Source organism: Macrotis lagotis, chromosome 2 (assembly GCF_037893015.1).
Source record: "Macrotis lagotis isolate mMagLag1 chromosome 2, bilby.v1.9.chrom.fasta, whole genome shotgun sequence".
In the NCBI taxonomy this organism is placed as follows: domain Eukaryota; kingdom Metazoa; phylum Chordata; class Mammalia; order Peramelemorphia; family Peramelidae; genus Macrotis; species Macrotis lagotis.
The window spans coordinates 30,588,783-30,610,832 of record NC_133659.1 but is presented as its reverse complement, the minus strand read 5'-3'; the positions used below and the strand labels follow the sequence as shown (position 1 = coordinate 30,610,832).

At 44.8% G+C, this 22,050-nt stretch overlaps 1 protein-coding gene across 1 annotated transcript in view; it reads left to right on the top strand.

Annotated features, from left to right (window-relative positions):
* Positions 1-10,188: 10,188 nt before the first annotated feature.
* The window catches only part of CMPK1 (cytidine/uridine monophosphate kinase 1), a 30,625-nt gene continuing 18,763 nt past the window's right edge, over positions 10,189-22,050 (top strand). Inside the window, exon 1 of the mRNA XM_074221496.1 lies at positions 10,189-10,314. Within this exon, the coding sequence (XP_074077597.1) occupies positions 10,240-10,314 (75 nt within the window). The 5' untranslated portion in view covers positions 10,189-10,239. The remainder of the gene's footprint in view (positions 10,315-22,050) is intronic.

The following is a 22,050-nucleotide window of genomic DNA, read 5'->3' as shown; positions in this document are numbered from 1 at the left end:
AAATTTTCCCTATCAAGGTGGCCCCAAGAACAAACAAGTTTCTATTCAGCTTTCAGGAAGGTAAGAATTTGAAAAGCATCCGGGTTCAAGCCACGTCAGCTTAGGGCACCAGATTCCCCACTTGGAAACAGTTCAAGGGTTCTTTGCCTTCCGTGTCAGGGCTATCTCACTGACTGATTTCTAAACGTGCTCTGATAGCTGAGTCCAAAAGGATCCTTACTCAGTTGGGCACTAGATTCCCCAAGAAATTTTCCCTGTTTTCCAGGTATTGCTTCCATAAATGGTTGCCTAAGTCTGTCATCTTTTTTTTTTCTGTTCTCTCCTAGACCCCCCAGAACCCCTGAGTGTGTTTCTAGGGCATATGAGGAAAGAGGACATATAAATTAAGAACTAGGGTATGAGGTAAAGGTGTTTAAAAGAGTGAATGAAAGAAATTGACCTTGTGCTGAGTGAAGGAAGGTAAGTTTTAAACTTCCTAAGGAGTTCTGTACTATGTATTACCAATATTCATAATTTCTCCTATTTCTGGAACACTTTGAACTGATGAAACCTTTTTATCACAACCTTTAGAGTTAACCAGTATACGAATTGCTATAGTCATTTTATAGCTGAAGAAACTCAGTTTCTGAAGAATTGAGGGACTTAACCATAGCAAACACCTACTAAGTATGTTCAATTGAAATGAAATGTCCAGCTTACCCAGAGTCTGCATAAGTCTCCTAGCTCCAAGTCCACAGCGTTTTTTCCTACTATAATGCCTATCCAGTTTTATCTATCAGTAGTTCCCCACTCCCCTTTGGGGCCTATCTCATTTATCACAATATACTCTATGGCTCCCTAATGAGAAATGGTCTGCCAAATCTCCTTGAATCATGTGGTCTAAGCTCATTTATCTGCTCTGAAAATCTCCTGCTATTTCCAAGACAATCTGAAGATCTGAGTTAAATGGTTATCTCCCCTTTCTTCAAATGTGATTCCTCTGTTGAATGAGTCTTTTGTTCTGGGCTGGGTCCAGAAGCTTGTACCTTGCTCCCTGATGCTGAAATGGCTGCAAAACTCATCGTGGATCCACTCTCAGACTCTAGGGTATTATTAAGTGGATTGTTCTTTTGACCTTTAAAAACTCCAAAGGTCTTAGTTTCAAACACACTTAAATAAAAGGACAAATGTCAAGGCAAAGAATCGAGACCCATATGCACAGGGCCTGTCATCCTCAGAAGGAGAGGGTCAAGGTCTCTGCTCTTGTCAAAATGTTTTTCATTAGATATGGAGAACCAGGGAGGAATCGGGGAAAAGAAGATGGTAACCCAGCTCCAGTTCTGGGCTATACAGACATAGCTAATCAATGAGGCTACTATTTGTTAGGTGTTTGACAGCCCGTAACCAGTTCCTGGATGCTTGGGAAGGATCCAAATCCCTTTTAGGTACTTTCATTCCACGTCATCATGATGTGTCTCCCAGAAGCACACTTCTAAGCTTTCTCCCATGGGGAACTGCATCAGCAGCCCCCTCTTCACCCCCTTCCAAGGCCTGGCCTCAAGTGCCCAGTCCCTTGTTATGTCACTTCTTGTTCTTTGATTCTTTTCTATTTACTAGAAACTTACTTAAACAATTTTTTTTTTTTAGGTTTTTGCGAGGCAAATGGGGTTAAGTGGCTTGCCCAAGGCCACACAGCTAGGTCATTATTAAGTGTCTGAGGCCGGATTTGAACTCAGGTACTCCTGACTCCAGGGCCGGTGCTCTATCCACTGTGCCACCTAGCTGCCCCTTAAACAATTTATAAGAAAACACAAATAGAAGTAACAACTTATCAGTGGCTGATCTTTATAGACTTGTAGTCAGCATGTACACCATTCTTCTAGACCTCTCTTTTTTTCTGTTTTGTATTATTTGCGTGTGTGTGTGTGTGTGTGTGTGTGTGTGTGTGTGTGTATGTGTGTGTGTGTGTGGAGGGGGAGGGTGTCTTTCCACACATAAACTGGAATTTTGGGATCATAGATCTAAGAGTTGGAAGGGGTCTCAAGCCCTTTATTTTATAGCTAAGGAAACCAAAGCTCATGGAGGGGAAGTGATTTAGGATCTAAGAGGATCACAGAGTTAGAGATGGAAAGGACCACAAAGTGGATCTAGTCATATCCCTCTGATGCAGGGAAATACTGTAGAGAATTATGAATGTATCCTTAATGCTGTTAAAATCTTTTTGATTGGGGCAGCTAGGTGGCACAGTGGATAGAGCACCGGCCCTGGAGTCAGGAGTACCTGAGTTCAAATCCGGCCTCAGACACTTAATAATGACCTAGCTGTGTGGCCTTGGGCAAGTCACTTAACCCCATTGCCTAGCAAAAACTTATAAAATAAAAACAAAAAAAGACAAAATCTTTTTGATTGTGGAAGGCTGTTTGTTCCTCAGATATAAACTTGTTTGTTCATTGTTGACTGTAACTTGTCTCCCTTTGATACTGATCTTGTCCCCCATTTCCCCCTTCACTTTAACTTTGGCCCAGATGCTGGTGTGAGAGGAAATAATATGTTGAACTTGGGGGTCAAGCACCTTGCAACAGGAAGGACCAGTAAGTAATTTGCCATTGGAAGCTACCTGGCCCAAAGGTATAAGACCACTCCCTAAGCACCACCTCTGTTCAACCTACCATAGTAGGGTATTTAGTAGGAAGCACTGCTCCTTCCAGCTCCTTGCTTCTCTCCTGGCTCCGATCCAGAAGGATGGGTCTCTCTCTTGCCCTTCCTTAATCCATGTGGAGCCCTGTAGGCCTTACCAAATGTCCTGGTTAAGCCAAGCCCATGGTTGCCTGCCCTTTTCTCTTTCTCTCTCTTGCTCAGACTTCACCTGTCCTGTCCTGAGGGTGCTTACCACTTTTCTTACTAATTTTGATCAATGTTCTTTGAAACAGTATTTTGCCATGATAAAATCTTGAGCAGTTTTAACATCCCAGAGAGCTGTGAATTCCTTTGCCCTTTCAGTGGTTTTAAATCTTATATCTTTGATCTCTAAATCTTTAACAATCAGCAACAACTCCTCACTTCCATTTTACAGATGAGGCCCTGAGAGGTTAAATCATTTGCCCCAAGTCATACAGGTAATGTCAAACTTAGGTCCTCTGTTTTCAGGGCAAGTGGTCTTTCCACTAATTATGTTTCTCACTGCCATTATCTTTAATTATAGTAAATAATAATAGCATTCATTTCAAAACTTTCAGGAACCAGAATTTTCCAGAGTCCGCCATGGGTACTCCCCTCATCCATACAGAGCACTATTACCCTTCCTTGACTTTGTAGTAGTTACCATAGCAAAAATTCAGCTCCTGATAGTAATAATTTGGCTCAAAGACATTAAAAGACTCAGCCAATATGGGGAGAGCTGGATCAGAGACTCAGCTCTTCTAACTCCATATGCAATGGAACTTTGAACTCTTTGAACTCTCCCAATGGACACACGTTTTCTTCAGTTTATTTTTTTTTTTACTGTTATATGACTTTGCTATAAACAGATGGCAGGTGGTGGTTCTGTTTTTTGTTTTTTTGTTTGTTTTTTTAAATTACAACTCAGTTACCATGGATAGGAACTGAAACCAGAAAGAGGAAGCCATCAAATAAAGAAAGCTGATGCCACACAGAAGTTGGATAAATGAAAACTATTTCATGGGGTTTGACTTGAAATAATTCATAGAATTGGTAGGAAAATTCCTTTATGAGTTTCCTGTGATTTCCTCACCCTGATTTGAGGCTTCTAGAAACAGAGCTATTCAGCAAATCTAATAGGGAACCTCCAATACATGTTACAAAACTCAAAAGCCAATCTCATCCTTGATTAGAATGTGAAATGCTCTAGGTTGATTAGTATGGTTGGTGGCAGTGGGGCTCACATCTGTGGGATCGCAGATTCACCAAAGACAATATACTGGCTAGAGTCGTCTCTAAGCAGGAAATTTAGGGAGTGGCTGCCTTTCCCCTCACTCTACCAAAGAAACAGGCATAGGGTAAGTGCTTACTGAGCTGTAAAAGGAGAATAATTATACAGTTTATCAGTAATTATATAGTTTATCAATTATACAGTTTGTTCAGACCAGAATAGATCTCCCATCCAACTGACTCTGGAGAGTTCTTGTTCGTAAAGGAACTTGCCAACTGAACTATTCTCACAAAGGTTAAGAGACTCTTCCCTGAAGGTGAGGATGGAGAGAAATGTAGGTCCCACCATTAATGGATTGGCAATTCTGGAATTTTGGAAATGAAGCTGATGGAATTTATGAGGATTTATTAGGGAAGTTAGAGGGAATTTTCAGCTGTATGGAATCAGATTTTGTCTGACAAATATTTATGGACAAATCACAGGGCAGGACACCAGTTGGTCTAGGACAGTTGTAGACTTGAGGAGAAAGGATCTCATTATCTCTCCAAAGCAAACAGAGACTCCAGTCAAACCACAGAATGGTAATATCCTGTATGTATATAATGTGACCATACAGTAATAAAGTGGTTATTTCAGGGACACTGAACAGGCCATGATTACTATTTACCAAGGGCAAGACTGAAAGCCAGGCATCTATCTTCCTTTCAGATAATGCTGCTTTCTCCTAGTGGATGGTACAGTGCTTTTTTATGGTACTATTAAGTAAATCTTAAATGACCTTGGTTGTTCTTACCAATATTTTGACACTGAGGATGAAAGGGTTAGTTGTTATCGCCATGAAAATAAAATTTGGAATTTGATGATTTAACCCCTCTTGAGTTGTGTAATTTATTTTTATATGCTTTAGTAGGCTGCTATTTAACTTCCTATAGCTCTGTTTATACCTTTCCTTCTATCTGGAGTTCAGTTTAATTAGAAAGTTCTGAATTCAAGTATGTGATTTACTAGCCCTCCCTTTGCATATCACCTCTGGTCAGGAACCTAAGGGGATAGAATCTCTCTTGGCTTCCATGGCACATTTTTGACCCTTCAAATTATTTTTTGTTGTTGCTGAGTGATTTTTTTTTTTTGCAAGGCAAAAGTGGCTTGCCCAAGGCCACACCGCTAGGTAATTCAGGTACTCCTGACTCCATTGAGTGATTTTTAGTTATGTCCAATCCTTTGTGACTGCTATTTGGAATTTTCTAGGCAGATATTGGAATGATGTGTCATTTCCTTCTCCAGATCATTTTACAGCTGAGGAGATAGAGGCACCCAGGCTTAAGTAACTTGGTCAGGGTCTAAGGCTAGATTCAAACTCACAAAGATGAGTCTTCCTAACTCTAGCACTGCCTAGCTAATTCAAGTTACAGACCACTAGAAATCTTCGGACTTTTTCACACCAGCAGTTTCCTAGACACATCTACCCTAGAGCAGTTGTTATTCTGGGCTGAAAAGTTGTCTAAAATTACTTACCAAACTGCATTAAATTCTTAGTATGATTTTTTTTAGGACCAGGAAATTGCAGAAAAAGTCATTTGTTCAAGGAAAGATAGTTGGTGGCAAATGCTGCATAACAATCAAAAAGCATTTATTAAATGTCTACTATTTGCTATTAATACCTAGATTTCCCTGAGTATCTCTCTCTCTCTTCTTCTCCAAGAGAACCATCTCCTAAAACAGGAGTGGGGAACCTTTTTTTTGGGCCAAAGGCCATTTGGATATTTATAACTGCATCTGAGGTTATATTTGGTCCAACATTTAATTAATTCAGGTCTAAAAATGTCCTAGATTTATTGAATTTTGAATCTAGCCCTGGTTGCCTTGCCAATGACGGACCACTACTACCTGAGGGTTTGAGACCTCCCATCCTGCTTAAAATAAAGAACTTTTTAAATAAAACTAAAGAAGAAAGAAGAGGGGAAAAAATTCAGCAAAACCGATCACTACATCGATAAGAACCAACGTCATATACAATGGCCCCCGACCTCTGCAAAGGAGTAGAGAGAAGTGATTCTTTGGGGTCAAGTTTATTTTTCCCCTCTAATTTCACAATATTAATCTTCAATTATTATTTTTTTAAAGATTTTATTTCTTTTTGAGTTTTACAAATTTTCCCCTAATCTTGCTTCCTTCCCCCCACCCCACACAGAAGGCAATTTGCCGGTCTTTACATTGTTTCCATGGTATACATTGATCCAAATTGAGTGTGATGAGAGAGAAATGATATCCTTAAGGAAGAAACATAAAGTATAAGAGGTAGCAAGATCAGACAATAAGAAATCAGTTTTTTTTCCCCCTAATTAAAGGTCTTTGGTCATTGTTCAAACTCCACAGTTCTTTCTCTGGATACAGATGGTATTCTGCATTGCAAACAGCCCCAAATTGTCCCTGATTGTTGCACTGGTGGAATGAGCGAGTCCTTCAAGGTTGATCACCACCCCCATGCCACCTGCAGGGTGTACAATGTTTTTCTGGTTCTGCTCATCTCACTCAGCATCAGTTCATGCAAATCCCTCCAGGCTTCCCTGAATTCCCATCCCTCCTGGTTTCTAATAGAACAATAGTGTTTCATGACATACATATACCACAGTTTGCTAAGCCATTCCCCAATTGAAGGACATTTACTTCATTTCCAATTCTTTCCTACCACAAGCAGGGCTGCTAGGAATATTTTTGTACAAGTATAGACCCAGCAGTGGTATTGCTGGATCAAAGGGTCTGCACATTTTTGCTGCCCTTTGGGCATAAAGTTAGATGAAACTCCAATTATTTTATAGTTGTTATTCTATTTGCATTATAGCAATTATTGTGTATCTTATTGTCTTACTGTTGCTTAAGACATTTTGCATCAATTCATGTCTTTCCACACTTCTCCATATTCACTGGACTCATCATTTCTTATGATACAGTATTCCATTATGATATAATATTCCATTACATTTATATGCCTTAACCTTTTAAGAAATTCTCCATATAATGGGTATCTACTTGGTTTCTAGGTCTTTGCTACCACAAAAAGCACTGCTAAAATTATTTGGTGAACATGGAATCTTTTATTTATTTATTTTGGTTTTTGCAAGGCAGTGGAGTTAAGTGACTTGCCCAAGGTCACACAGGTGGCTAATTTTTAAATATCTGTGTTCGCATTTGAACTCAGGTCCTCTTGACTCCAGGGCTGGTGCTCTATCCCTGCATCACCTAGCTGTCCCTGATATAGAGTCTTTGCATTAACTCTCTATCATCATTTCCTTCATGATAGTGTTAAGGTTTTTTGTCCTGTCATGATTTTCTGGGAAATCTATAATCCTTAGGTTGTCTCTAGGTATCCTGTCTTTGAAATCAGTATGTTTTACTTGGATCATGAGCATATTTTCATTTAATGTGATAGTTTTGGCCTCTCTTCTAGATTGTTCTTGACTTTTGTTTATTTACTTTCTCAGTCTATTATCTATTTCTTTGATGAGGCTTGCTATTTCAGCTTCTAGTTTTAGCTTTTCTGACCATTATTTTTGCTGTGAAGGTCATAAACTTCACTCTCAAAAGTCTCATTTCTCTTTTGAAACGTTCAGAAATTTGTTGAGGTTTCATATTCTCACATTCCACAGGGTCTTCTGCTTATCAAGTGTTGAATTATTTCCCTTTGTTTTGCAGTATTTGTTAACAGATGTCTCTACTCATTTACTTGATCTGGAGACAACAGGTCTTTATGCTTTCTTTTTTTCCTGAAATCTTTGGTAATTTCAATCTTTTCCCTCCTGTTCTTTCCCCTATAATTCATTTTCTGATTCCCTCCCAGTTGTGGTTTCCTTAAGGGTTGGGTCTTAAAGTATTTCAGTCTTCTTCCACACTAAGCAATTCACTGTTCACCATCCTAGATCACCCCAAGTGACTTTTGGGCAGTCAGAATCGACTTCACTTGGATACTGTCCTCTTTCCCTCAGACTTGGGGGGGGGGTTTATACAACTATGTTTCCCCAAATAGTGTACTGTCCTGCAGTCCTACCCTGCTTCTTCTGTGCCTTAGCTCTTTGGGCTGGCACTGGCAGCTTGGGGCTTTGAGGTATTGGTCCTAAAGGGTTGTTGGTCTGGTTCCAGCTGTCAACCACTTATACTACAGGGTTGTGTCTCATGTCCTTAGATCTGCTGGTACAGCCTTACAGCTGGTGGCTTGAGAGGTAGAGGAGAGATCACAAGTGAGCTCTGGATGAATAACTGTCAGTTTGTGGGTTTGGACTTTTTTTTTTTTAACTTCTTTTGAATTCCAGCTGTCCTATAGCATGGACACTGATATTGCTTTATCTGTGATGCATGACATATTTTGGAGAGGTTTGAGGATTGTTGGGATCAGAGAAAATATCTACCCCTTCATCTTACTGCTTATGTAATGTTCCTTTTCTTCCATTTTATTTTATTTTTCCATTTACATGCAAAGATTGTTTTCAACATTCATCTTTTGGCAAGTTTTTGAGTTTCACATTTTTCTACTATCCTTTCTTCCCTCCTCCCTCTCCAAGGCAGGGAATGGTCTGATGTGGGTTGACAATGTTTAATATTTCCATATTAGTGATTTTGTGAAAGATGAATTAGAACTAAGAGGAAAAACATGAGAAAGAAAAATAATTTTTAAAAAAGGGAACTCAATATGCTTTGCTCTGCATTCAGACTGCACAGTTTTTTCTTGGGACATGGATGGTATTTCCATGACAGGTCTGTCAGGACTGTCTTTGATCATTAAACTGCTGAGATTATCATAGTTGATCATCTCACAATGTTTCTGTTAAAGTGTTGCTAAACACCTGCAATCTCTAGCTCTAGAAAATGAGTTGAGGCATCTGTTAACATTTACAAAAGAAAAGCCAATGCAAGATTATCCTGTTTCACTAGGAAATAGTCTCCCATCCATGTTCACTGGGGATGGTGGATACACACTTAGAAAACTATAGAGCCCAAGCAGCACAATATGGACACGATATACTTTGCTGCCCTCAGGAATGGTCTGAACATCAATTTACTGTTGGGCTCCTCTCCTGGATGTCTTTGCTCTCCTGAGTGAGTGCTGGCTATCTCCTCTGATGGTTTCTCCACCGAGGCAACTCTACATTTATATTTTTTTTTCAGAAAAAAAAGCATAAACCCAAAGTTTGGAAATCTTCCAAGCTCTTCTAGGTCTTTTCTTTTGCTTAGGTTTCCCCTATCATTCAGTTTTTCTAGATGTGAAATCTTTTTTTCCCCCCCTTCTCAGTTTCTCCAAGTAATAAATAGGTGAGAGAATACTTTTTTAGACTCCAGTCTATTCTTCCAAGCAGATGGCAGTGCAAGCTCTAAATTCAATCTCTTCCTTGACCCAACTGGATCAAGAATCTTTTGAATTAGGTCTTTTTTTATTTTTAGTTTTTTTTGCAAGGCAGTGGGGTTAAGTGACTTGCCCAAGGCCACACAGCTAGGTCATTATTAAGTGTTTGAGGTCACATTTGAACCCAGGTCCTCCTGCCTCCAGGGCCGGTGCTCTACCCACTGTGCCACCCAGCCGCCCCCATGAGGTCTTTTTCTAATAGTTTCTCCGACATGTGTGGTTTTGCTCCCTGTCCATTTCTGAAAAGGCCAGTCCTTTATGTGAAGATGTGCAGACACTCAGAAGGGAACAACGAGGGGGAGGCGGGGGCCATCCGAAGTCTTCGGGAGGACGGTGGGGCTTGGGGGGCCCAGGAGCTGGAAGCGAGGAGCAGCCCCTTCCCCAGGGGAGAGTCAGGACGGAAATGGGGCAGGTCTGGGGGGTCGGCGAGGCTGGGCCCCGAGAGGCAGGAAGCGGAGCCCCCAGGGCTGGGGGGCAGGAGGCTGGCCCTGCCCGGGTGGCACTCCGTCACGTGACGGCCGGATCCCGCCGGTGACACGGTGCCCGCGGAGGGGGGGGCTGTGTCAGGAGGATGAGGCTGGCAGCTGGGGGGGGCCTGGAGTGGGGGCCCCCCAGGGAGGGGGTGCAGGGGTCCGGCCAGGAGGGGAGGGGCTGACAGGTGAGGGGGCGTGGGGGGGCGCCCGGGACCCCGCCGAGGCCCGAGGGCGCAGTGGCCCCCGGGCTCCGCGCCCCGCCCCGCCCCGGCCCCGCCCCTCGCCGAGGCCCCGCCCCGCCCCGCCCCGCCTCTCCTGGGCGGCCGGAGGCTCAGTCCTCGGCAGCGGCGGCGCGGCGCATGCTGAGCGGCTGCCTCCGCCTCCGCCTCTCCGCGCCGGGCCTCGCGCTCCCGCCGCCCTTCCTGCCGCTGCCTCCCCCGGCCCGGGGCCCGAGCGTCCGCCGCCCGCTCCGCGCGACCTTCGGCCGCCGCCCGCCTCGCCTCATGAAGCCGCTCGTGGTGTTTGTGCTGGGCGGGCCCGGCGCCGGCAAGGGCACGCAGTGCTCCCGGATCGTGCAGGTGAGCGCCGGGCCTGCGGCCTCGGGGACCCGCGGACTACGGCTCCCGGCGAGCCCCGCGGCGCCGCCCCGTGGCCCGCGCCCCCGGGAGCTCGCGGGGCATGCCGGGATGTGTGGTCCGCCGAGGGCGGGAGAGGGGAGGCCGGGGTCCCTGCGAGCCAAGCCGCCCCCGGGGCATGCCGGGACTCGTAGTCCTAGGGCGGAAGCGGGGAGCCCGGGACCCCTCCGAGGGTGCGCGGGGGCGACCGCGGGGCCCCGGCCCGGCCTCTCCGGCCTCCCTTTCCCCTCGGCTCCGACGGGCCCCGGGCGCCTCCCGCCCCCTCCTCTCCCAGGAGCCCCCCGAGGTGTGCCTGCCGCGGTGGGGGCGGGGCGGGCGAGCCCCGGGGCTGCCCCCTCTGCCTCCCGAAGGGCCCCGCAGCCGCCTCCTCTCTTTGTGGCTGAACCCCCTCCCAGTCACCGTTTTAACTTGAATTTTTCAAATTATTTGTTTTTCTAATTCACGCGCAGAGAGTTTTCAGGGGTCATTTGGGGTGAGATTTTGCCTTTCACGCGCTTCTCCCCTTCCCCCCCCACTCCCCGAACCGCTCCAACGTGGGTCCCACAGGTGCAGCCCGGGTGCGGGGCCGGGGCCCCCGGGGTCTGGCCCCAAATACGCCGAGGCCCAGAGGCCCGGTTGGGTGGAAATCTGAGCCCATCGGGGCCTCGGGGGCCACGCCGGGACCCCCGTGAGACGGGTCTGAGGGGGCGGGGAGGGGCTCTCATCCTCAGCCGAAATCTACCTGGGCCACTGAGGACGGGACAGGAATGAATGGGGTGGGCGAATACCTGTGGGCACGCGGCCTTCGGGGGGGCATCCGAAAGAGGGGACCCCCGATGGGGAGCCGCAGCTTCTCAAGATCATCCTCACCTGCTTTGAGGCTTCTACTTGGCAATGCCACGGGCCTGAGTTTCCTCTCAGATTGGTTTGGGACCGGGGAACAGCCTTGCTTTATTGTGTGTGTGTGTGTGTGTGTGTGTGTGTGTGTCTCTCTCTGTGTCTCTGTCAGTGTGTCTGTGTCTGTGTGTGTGTTTTGCACAGATGTGCCCCTTGGGGTCAGGATCAGACAGCTTGGGAGCTCCCCAGCTGGGTTTTGTAGCCACAGCCTCTCCTTTTTTCCTCCTTCACTTCTTTCATTTTCTTCATTTTTTCTTCCTGTGTTGACAAGGGAAATAATATATGCATGTCATTTTCTAGTTTTTCAATTATTTTTGTCTTTCTTTTTCTCTCGACTTTTTTAAAAGGCAGTTGATAAAGGGGAGGATTGGAAAAACCATGTCAAAGAATTTTAAATGACTATTAGCTCACCAACATGTAGATTTTAAATGATTTCCATGGTTCTTTAAGGCTGGAGGCAGTATTTTCCCGAGGAAGGACTCCAAGTTCATATCAGATGACCGAAGTTCCAATTCCAGATCTGTTATTCAGGCCCTTTGCCAAGTATCACGGATGTGAGTTTCAGTTTCTTTTTCTGAAAAAAAAAATTAACCCAAAACCAAAACCAGAGGGTTGGACTAGATGAGGAATTCTTAGCCTAGGGCTCACAGACCACCCCGATTTCAGGGGGGTCTGTGATTGGATGGAAAAAAAAATGACATCTTTATTTTCACTAACTTCTAACTGAAATTGAGCATTTCCTTCGATATGAATTAAAACCAAACCCAAAGCATGATTGCGGCCAGGGACCCCCTGCTCAGGCTGCCCCAGCTGGTGTGCCAGCATGCACTCAGAGGTGCAGAGCTCTTGGTCTTAGGTATCCCAAAGGGCCTTTTAAGTGGTCAAAATCCTTCAAGTTCATTAGTCAGTCACCCCCATTAACTCCCCTTTTTTGCAGATAATTTGAAATTGAGACTAAGGGAGAGGAGATCCTTGCCCAGAGTCTCTGAGCTGATAAAGGTCATTAACTTTGAATTCTCTCTCTCTCTTTCTCTCTCTCTGTCCTAGTAAACCCAGTCCCCTTGCCTGCCATCCCTTATTTATTTACTTTTATTTTATTTTATTTTATTTTATTTTTAGGTTTTTGCAAGGCAAATGGGGTTAAGCAACTTGGCCAAGGCCACACAGCTAGATAATTATTAAGTGTCTGAGGTCACATTTGAACTCAGGTATTCCTGACTCTAGGGCTGGTGTGCTATCCACTGTGCCACCTAGCTGCCCCCATCCCTTTAAAAAAAATTTTTTTTTAAATTTTAATGATGTTTTATTTTAACATAAACAAGCAAGGGTGCTCCCAAAGTTGGGATTGAGTTGTCCAGGACAGGAGCATTTGCTACAGTAAAATCCCTTTTCGTTGGTGGGCTTGAGCTGTCTTGGTTGAAGCCTATGGATTATTGTGAGCAATGCTCAGTGAATTAGGGTTGAGGCCTGTGATTCTGAGACAGGAATCACACATCTTTACCCTTCTACTTTACCAAATTAAAAATAGCCTCTGGAGTTGGGGCTTTTCTCATTGCCCAGCAGGTCACACCAGTAGCTTGTTAACATCATCAGCCTTTGAGTGTTCCTGATTTCCTGAGATCCCTTCCAAGGATTCAGAGCTCCTGCTGTGTCTGCTGCCTGCCTGCCTGCCTTGGGTCACTTCTGCCCTCCCTCTGCCCCTGCAGTTTCTCTCGATCAGAAGTATCAAACACTCAGGGTCACTTGCAGCCCAGGACCCACCTCTGATCTTCGAGAGTCCTGCCTCAATCAGATTAAAATATAGAACAGAACAAATCAAAATACAGTAAACCATAGGTAATATCAACATGAGGTTTTCTAAGTAAGCCCCAGGGATCCTTACTTTTGGGGTAGTTAGCCTGTTTTCTGTTTGAGTTGGATACCTCTGATCTAGATTCCTTCCACTTTTGTCTGTCTGTCATCCTCCAGGGTCGCTTCCACTTTCCTCACTGACTTTCTCCCCAGCAGTGTGCCCTCTAACCCCCGTTTGTCATCCTTAGATTTAGACTGCTGTTTCATAGTGGGGAAAGTATTATCTCTAAAGCAACATAGAAATGAATTTTTATTATAGAATGGTCAGGAAAAGGGTGAAGAGTCACTTTATTGAAAAAAAACCCAACCTAATTCTCCCTCTTTAAATTGTAGAATTGTTTTTTACATAGGACAGTTACACCAGACCGAATTCTATTCCCCCACAGGGATATCCTTGCCAGGCTATTACTGCATGTTTCTTAAAATACCAAGAAAGCTTCTCTCTTCCTGTGGCCCTTAGGCCAGTCCACCTTCTCCTGGAGTGCCTCCTTGCAGGTAGATTCCTTGGAAGGCAGGGCCCGAGGCATTTCTCCTTTGCCACATTTGGTGACCTGACCCCAGGCTGGAGCTGGACCGCCCAGTTGTGGAGTTATACGGCTCTCAGGGCATGTCCAGGTTGTGATCATCTTGGGAACCCGTTGGAGTGCTCAGCGATCAGAGCCGGGAGACAGTAGGAAAAAGGAAAAACTGGGATTGAGGAAGATGGAGGGGGAGAGAACCAGAGAGGGGGCTGGAGATGAGGGGCTGAGGGCCTGAGTTGGGAGATGTGAGTGGAGGGAGAACAGAGGATGTGGTAGTGGAGGAGAGGCAGGGGTCCAAGAGGGCTCCGGTGTTTCCAGCTTGGGGGAATGGAGAATGTGGTTCATCCAGAAGAACTAGGGATGTTTGGAGGAGACCTGGGTTGAGAGAGGGGAATAACTAACAGCAACAACAGTAATAGCATTTCTGTAACAGTTTAAGGATTGCAAAGGACTTGGCTTTATGTATGATATCACATTTCATCGTGGTATGTGCCATTCTTTTCCATTTTACAGATGAGGAAATTGGGGGGAAAAAAAGGTGAAGTAACTTGTCTAGGTCTCTTGCCTAGTATCCCAAGCAGAATTTGAACTCAGGCCTTTGAGTCCCAAGTCTCACAGTTTAGCCATTCTGCCACCTAGTTGCCCCACAAATAAGAAACTAAAAAAAAAAGACCTTGCTGGGAACACCCCCAAATAGAGGTGTGGCTAGAGAGTAGCACTTGGATCCAATAGTTAGAGGGCTAGGGAGTAGAGGGGAGGACAGAGACATGTCCTATTCAGAAATAAGGGCAGACTTTATTTGTTAGGAGTTCTAGAAAATGGGGGACTGGTGGAGGGAAAGGGAAGGCCCGGGGGGGGGCATTTGGTAGTTTGAGGGGTGTTTCTTGTACCTCTTTAAGTAGGAGCCGAAAAGAAACCAGGGAGGGCAACAAAGTGTGGTGACTGAGTCCACTCTGGAGTTGTGCTTCAGGAAGGGGACCCATACTGAAATTGAGGTGAGGCAAAGTGAAGCCGGGAGCCACAGGAGTTCAGCAAAAACAGCAGGCCTTGATTTGGGCTGACCACATGGGTCGTGCTTCAGACCAGCCCCAGTACTAGTGGGCAGGAGGAAGAGGTGGAGGATCCCAGTGGCCATCAGCATTATGACAGAGGCACTCACCTTGCAGGTGGATGGCGAAGGAGAAGCACTCTGTGGACCCCAGGGGTGCCTTTGTCATAGGAGGGAGCTGGGTCTTAAAATGTGATTACCAGTCTCAGGTTATTTTTAAGCCACATTGTGTACAGGAAGTGAAGTGGGGAGTGGAATTGACTTAGAGCAACATTTTTGTTACCAGAAAAAGGGGTTCAGAGTGATTCTTGTCTCTCCCCAAATCACTGCAAAGTGCTGTGCAAGCGCTCCCTTGTGGTCCAGGTGGGGGGGATGCCGAGGGGCCCACACCCTACTATGCTGAACCTTGGGCAGGCTGCTTATCTCTGGCCTTCCCTGCCTCTTGGTAAAAGTGTGTCCAGTCCTGATGCCTCCAGCTCAGTTGTAGGACTTGGATGATCTCCTCTTCAACTCCCTTCCCAAAGTGGAAACCTGGCCTTCAGGATTTACTGGTTTCTGTCCCCTCCCCCAGTTCTGCCTGGTGATTGATTGGAGCCATGTATGCAGATCAGTCTAATGCCAATAATCATTTCCATGAAATAATTGCAAAATGCTATGACATCAGTTGAGGCAGAGCTGGCTTCTGCAGGAGGGGGCAGCTTCCAGAGAGGGGGGAGGGCCTCAGTCCTTGGAGAGTAGTGGTGGCCAACATTTGTGAATGGAAAGCTTTCAGGGTTCACCTGCCCTGGTCCATTTCATCTCCATAGCCTCCATTGGAGGAGCAGAGGGGCCAGGAAGGCCATGATTGGGGGTGGGCAGTTCTCTGTAGCCCCATTGTGGAATCATCCTTGAAGAGGGAGCTGAGAGCAAAGGTTGGAGGAGGCTGGGTCCTTGGGGGACCCTCCAGGAGTCTTTGGAGGACCAGGCCTCTGGCAGCCTGCCCTAAAGCAGTGGTTCCCCAGGCTGAGAGCTCTTGCTGATGGCGATATACTGAATCTCCCCACTAGAATGTAAGGTCCTAGAGAGTGCTTTCTTTTGTCTTTTTCTTCCTAGCTATTCACAATATCTGTAGAATCTATTTGGACCTGGAACAGATAATAAGGGCCAGGGGAGGGGGTTTGTAGAGGCAATGCTGAGGGAAAAAGACTGAGTTAAAACTTGCCTAGGTCTGATGAGCTTGTGGGGCTCCCTCTCTTTTGTATGTTTGCTGTCTCTCCCTTTAGGCCCCTCTCCTGAACTGTCCCTAGCTAATCTGATAAACCAAACTGGGCTAATGAGTGAAAATGAGAGGTCCCAGGCCCCCTAGGGCACACATGGCTGTTTTAAGGGTTGGCCACCTAACCAGAATTCTTGACTAGGGGCTGGGAGGAGGGAAGATGTGCTGGAAATTTTAGTCCAGGTGGTAATAGAAGCAAAGGGGGATGGGGGGGGGGGGTGACCAGGTGGGGAGGGATGAAGGAACAGCTTTGGCCTCTCTTATACTCACCTGATAGAGGGTTAACTTCTCCCTCATCATATCCATTCTGGGGAGGGTGGGTTAATTGGACTGTAAGCTGTACTTCTAGTGTAATTACCATATGAAAACATATTTGCCCTAACATTCCAGCAGCTTTAACCTGACAGATTTGGAACATTTTCCTAGACTAAACATTTGATAAGACCATTTAGAACTTAATAGGGAGCAGGTGTGATTGACATCATGCTAGCAAGACTGTCTTAAGCTCAGGGATCAGATTCTAGTTAATCCAACTTCACTGGAGGAAAGTATCAATTGTTCCCGCCTGCTCTGAGAGCCTCCCCTCTGGGGTTGGAATCTTGGTGGTCCGGGGCTGCAACAGCTAGGAGAGATGGAGAGGCCTGGAGAGACAAGCAGGGCTCTGGCCTTGGCTCCCGCTTCTTCTAAAGGGAGAGAACAACATTGGGTTTATTTAAAATTAATTTAAAATCACCTCTTGGTCTCTCTTATTTTTGCATCACCTTAATTTCCCAAACTATCTTTTTTTTTTTTTTTTGGAAGGCGATGGGGTTGCCCAAGGCCACACAGCTAGGTAATTTTTAAGTGTCTGAGGCCAGATTTGAACTCAGGTACTCCTGACTCCAGGGCTGGTGCTCTGTCCACTGAGCCACCTAGCCACCCCCCAAACTATCTTTTTCCCTTTCCTACTTTTAGAGGCAACCCTTAGAACAAAGAATAAAAAAAATATAGAAAAAACCCTTTGATCATTCTGGGTTGTTGTGAGGCTTCAATGAAACGGTGGCTCTTTTGGGATCCAGAAAGTGATATAGCAGTATCCCCTCCCTCCACCCTGACTTGGGGGGGGTGGCATTTTGATGAGAAATAACATGATAACCATGATATTCAGGAATATATGAGAAGAATGTTAGAAAGATAGAAAATCAGTGCTTTGCAAGGTCCAGCCAAGACTTCCTGGAGGGAGGTGGCTTTTGAATTGGACTTTGAGGTGCTCTGGGTGAGGGGAATTCTAGGGTAGGGGCCAAGAGGCTACCTCCCTGGCCATGTCACCTTTAGGATAGCATTTGACTGGACAAATCACAAAACTTGTGGGTCTTTTGGTCCTTTGGCACCTCTGACTCACTCCCTGCTGGACCAGGCTGGAGATCCATTTGCGCAGATTTCTGATATGACTCCTTTACCTCTTGTTCTCTCCATGTCATTACTCAAAGCTGTCTCCTGCTTAAAACATAGATCTCCCTCCTCTCTCCCCTCATCATGGTGCTGAGTCTGTCCTGCCTTGTGGCCCCTCAATTCCATTTCCTACCAGACTAAAGCCTTGGCTATCCCCTGAGTTGTTCCATTTCTTAACTTCTATCTATCTTGAATCATTTTGTGAAAAATAAGTGTCCTTTTATATCACATACATTTCCCCATGGATTCCTTTCCTCTCCTGGCTTCTAGAGTTACCCCTCACAACAAAGAATAAAAAAAAGTTTTTCAGCAAAACTAACCTCCTTATTGAAAGCTCTGACCTTATCAATGCAGTAACATAGCTCTGGGCCCCCCAGCTCTGCAGAGAAGGCAGGGAGGCACCATCTTCCACTTTTCCTTTGAAGTCATGTTCTTTTCATTTCCATTCACAATGTGGTTTCTGGGTGGTTCTGCTTATTTCCCATTGCATCAATTCATATCTGTCTGTTCTTCATTTTCTTTGTTCCTTAGCGCTCCATTGTATCTGTGTACCACAACTTGTTGAGCCTCATTGCTGGATACTTACTTTTGTTTCAGTTCTTGGCTATCTTCAAATATGCTGAATCCTCTTCAAGGCCCAGTTCAAATACTGTCTCCATGAAGTCTTCCTTGATTCCTTTCCCCATTCCCCTCCTTCAGATCAGGGGGTTTCATACTCTGTCCTCGCTTCCTTTCCTGATACCTCACCCTAGGACCTCCCTAAGCTTCACTTCCATATGTAAAACAAAAGGAAAATGGATTAGAGCAGGGTGTCTTCACCATTTTTGTGAACCCCTTTAGAAGGTAGATTGGTGATTCCTCAGGTTGGACCCCTTCTTAGGATGATGTTCTTTTTTTTTTTAGTTTTTTTTGCAAGGCAAATGGGGTTAAGTGGCTTGCCCAAGGCCACACAGCTAGGTAATTATTAAGTGTCTGAGACCGGATTTGAACCCAGGTACTCCTGACTCCAGGGCTGGTGCTTTATCCACTACGCCACCTAGCTACCCTTAGGATGATGTTCTTAATTGCATAAAATATAATATATAGAATTACAGATAATTACCCAAATATGGAAAATAAAACCAAACATAACTTCCTGTTTCCTTGGTCATGAAAAAGAAACCCTGACTTGGATATTCTCCAAAGGGAGGCAGCCTAGAACAGAAAGAGATGGGATTAGGAATCAGGGGAGCTGGTTCAAGTCCCTTCTCCCTGGGCCTCAGTTTCCGATTTTGAAGATGAGGGGATTGGAGTAGATATATGGTGTCACACTCAAATGGAAATGGGGACCCAACTCATCCATACAAAGGGGTTCCTTCAGGCTGCATATTGATTTAGACTTAAAATATAACTTTATTTTTTAATGATGTTCAATATTTTCCAATCTAATCTAAGCTCAGGAATGTTGTGGGCCACACGAGTGCCTTCTATCTGATACCTCTGCATTGGATCATCTCTAATGTATCTCTCGTCCTATGCACTACTAATCACTCTGGTAATATAGTCTTCCCTTTGGTCAAAACTTCAAATGCTATCTTCTTTCCAATTTTCCTATATTGTGAATTCATTTTTCTGATTGTTACTTTGGTAGCTGCAGTCCCCTTGTCCCCACTGACCCATTGGCCAAGGTCAAGACTGTCTCTGGGATTCAAGAGCATTAAAAAAATGAAGTTTTCTGTCTGTATCTTAAGAGCCATAGAGGGGCTGCATGCCCCCAAGCCAGCGTATTCATTACTCTTTTACCTAAAGAGTTAGATGCCATTTCTAGTCCCATAAGTTTTTTACAACAGCAAGTCCATTTTTTTCCATGTATAGGATTTTATTTTTCTAATTGAACCTCTTGGACTTCTCATACTGAGATCATCTATCATATTTAAAAGTCTCTGGGATCAGATTCCAAGCCAGTGTGGTTATTATCCCCCCCACCAAACTAAATAAGAGCCTCTCTGGACTGATCTGGTTAAGCATTTTCAGGGCTGTATTAGAAAACAGGGATAGTAAATAGTTCTCTACCCTCTGTTTTCACCCAGTCTGACTTTTTTTTTAATTTATTTTTATTAAAGATGTTATTTGAGTTTTACAATTTTCCCCCAATCTTGCTTCTCCCCCCGCCAGATAGCACTCTGTCCCAGTCTGACTTTTTTTTTTTTTTTTTTTTTTGCAAGGCGCAAACGGGGTTAAGTGGCTTGCCCAAGACCACACAGTTAGGTAATTACTAAGTGTCTGAGACCGGATTTGAACCCAGGTACTCCTGACTCCAGGGCCGGTGCTTTATCCACTATGCCACCTAGCTGCCCCCCAGTCTGACTTTTAACCTCTTTTCATTGCCTGTGACATAAGAGAGGTGGCCCCCATAGGCTGGCCAACATTCTGCTCCTGAAACCAGAGGTTCTAGAGCCCAAGACTGCCTGGAAATCTCAGAAGATGAGTCCTTTTAGGACCTCCTCATCTCTTTACCTGGAAAGGAAAGCACTGCCCAGAAACCAGAGACAAGGAAAGGCTGAATCAATCCCATCTTTGTTCCAGCTATAGGTAGGAGGAAAAGTAAATAGGAATTTCCTGATTGGGGGCCGGTGGAAGCCTTCCTCTTCCACTGAAATTAGGTAATTTGTTCCTCCCACATCCCTTCACCTTCTCCTATTGGTCTGTACCTCACCCTGTGGCTAACCTGATAGCTCAGATTCCTGCCTCTGAAGACTGAGATGCCGATTTGCATCTCAGAGATTGCCTGAAATAATTCAATCCCGTAATTCTCTACTAAGCACCTACCATGAGCAAAGATCTGGGAGCGGGGGGATGGAGGATGAAAACAAGCCATGTCTCTGCCTTCCAGAAGCCCTTCAGGCTTCTGGGACAAGATCAACTGCAGATAATAAGGTTTTAAATGTGCCCAGGGGAAGCTGAGGAAAAGTTGCTTCAGAAATAAAGCTAGAAGGGCTCATTTCTAGCTGGAAGGTTGAATTGCATTGTTTATCTTGGATCCCAGACTCTGACCTATCCTACATCATGTCTCTAGAAATACCCATTGGGCAGTGTGATTGTATTGCTAAAAGAATAGCAATAATAATGATGAAAGTGAACAAAGCAAAATCGGGAAGTTATAATATAAACAAACTTCAAATGCTTCTTAACTTCCTCCAGAGCCAAACTGGGAATGATTGGACATCAGTCTTCCTTTCCATAATTGAGAATTGACCAAGGGGGAGGATTAATCATTCTCCAGCTTGTTTGAAAAATTCATCTCCTCAGATGTCAGGGAACAGCATTTTTGGCATTCCAGGGTGTTTTGAGTTTTCTAAAAATGCCCGAGGGATTCACATGACAGTCTTGAAATAGGGAGCCCTCTGTTGTCAGTAGTATTTCTTTTATTTTTATTTTTTTGTTTTTGCAAGGCAATGGGGTTAAGTGACTTGCCCAAGGTTACACAGCTAAGTAAGTGTTAAGTATCTGAGTCTGGATTTGAACTCAGGACCTCCTGACTCATGGGCCGGTGCTCTATCCACTGCACCACCTAGCTACCCTAGCAATAATATTTCTAGGCTGACATCATCCTCATCATTTTTAACCTTTGGTAGCAGATGTCAGAGCATGTAGTTGCTACAATGGTTAGAGCACCGGCCCTATAGTCAGGAGGACCTGTGTTCAAATATGGCCTCAGATACTTAACTAGCTGTGTGATCTTGGGCAAGTCACTTAACCCCAGTTTCCTCAATAAAGAAATAGGAGATATTTTCCCTTTCAGGGTTAACTCTTGACCTTCTGGCCTTCTGCTGCCCCTCACAGGTGATGTGCATGGATGGCCATGTCCTCATCAGCTTCTAGACTGTAGTCCTGCCCTGTTTGTTTCAGTCACTCAAAGAGTTTCTGGACTGGCATATTATTCTCTTATTTCTCTTTGTTTGGATGGAGAACTGGTCAGAAAAATTTTTCTACAAATTTAGAAAGTTAATCGGGGTTTTAGAAAGTCATTTGGGGTTTTAGAGCAACCCACCAAAGCCTGCTTCCAAGCCACATGATCTCAAGTAGATTTTGATTTCTATCTCTTTTTATTTTTATGGGGTTGATACCTTTGTTTTTCACATAGCTTTATCTCATTTTAGTACTTTTGACTTAATTGTATTCATATGACTTTAGGCTTTGCAGAGTGCTTTGAATGTGGTGACTTATTTGGTCCTTAAAACAATCCTAGGAATTATTATCCCCAATTTTCAGTTGAGGAAATGGAGGGGGACAAAGGAGAAGGGACTTGCTCATGGTCACACAACTAGTAAGTATCTGAAGCAGTTTCCAAATTCAAGTTTTCTGATTCCTGAATCCCATACTCTATCCCCTTTACTCATCTCAAAGTTAGTTTTTGCTTTGCTGCCATGATCCACTGTTGATAAAAGGCTGAGTGAGGCTGATCTGCTTTCTGTCATTTTCAGAAATATGGGTCTGGATATACATGGATTTTTCTGGTTCTTTAAAAAGATATATGTGGGGCAGCTAGGTGGTTCAGTGGTTAGAGCACCAGCCCTGGAGTCAGGAGGACCTCAGACACTTAATAATTGCCTAGCTGGGTGGCCTTGGGCAAGCCACTTAATCCCATTGCCTTGCAAAAACAAAAACAAAAAATGTATGTTCCCTGTGGTAGCATTCCCTGGAACTAATATGAAACT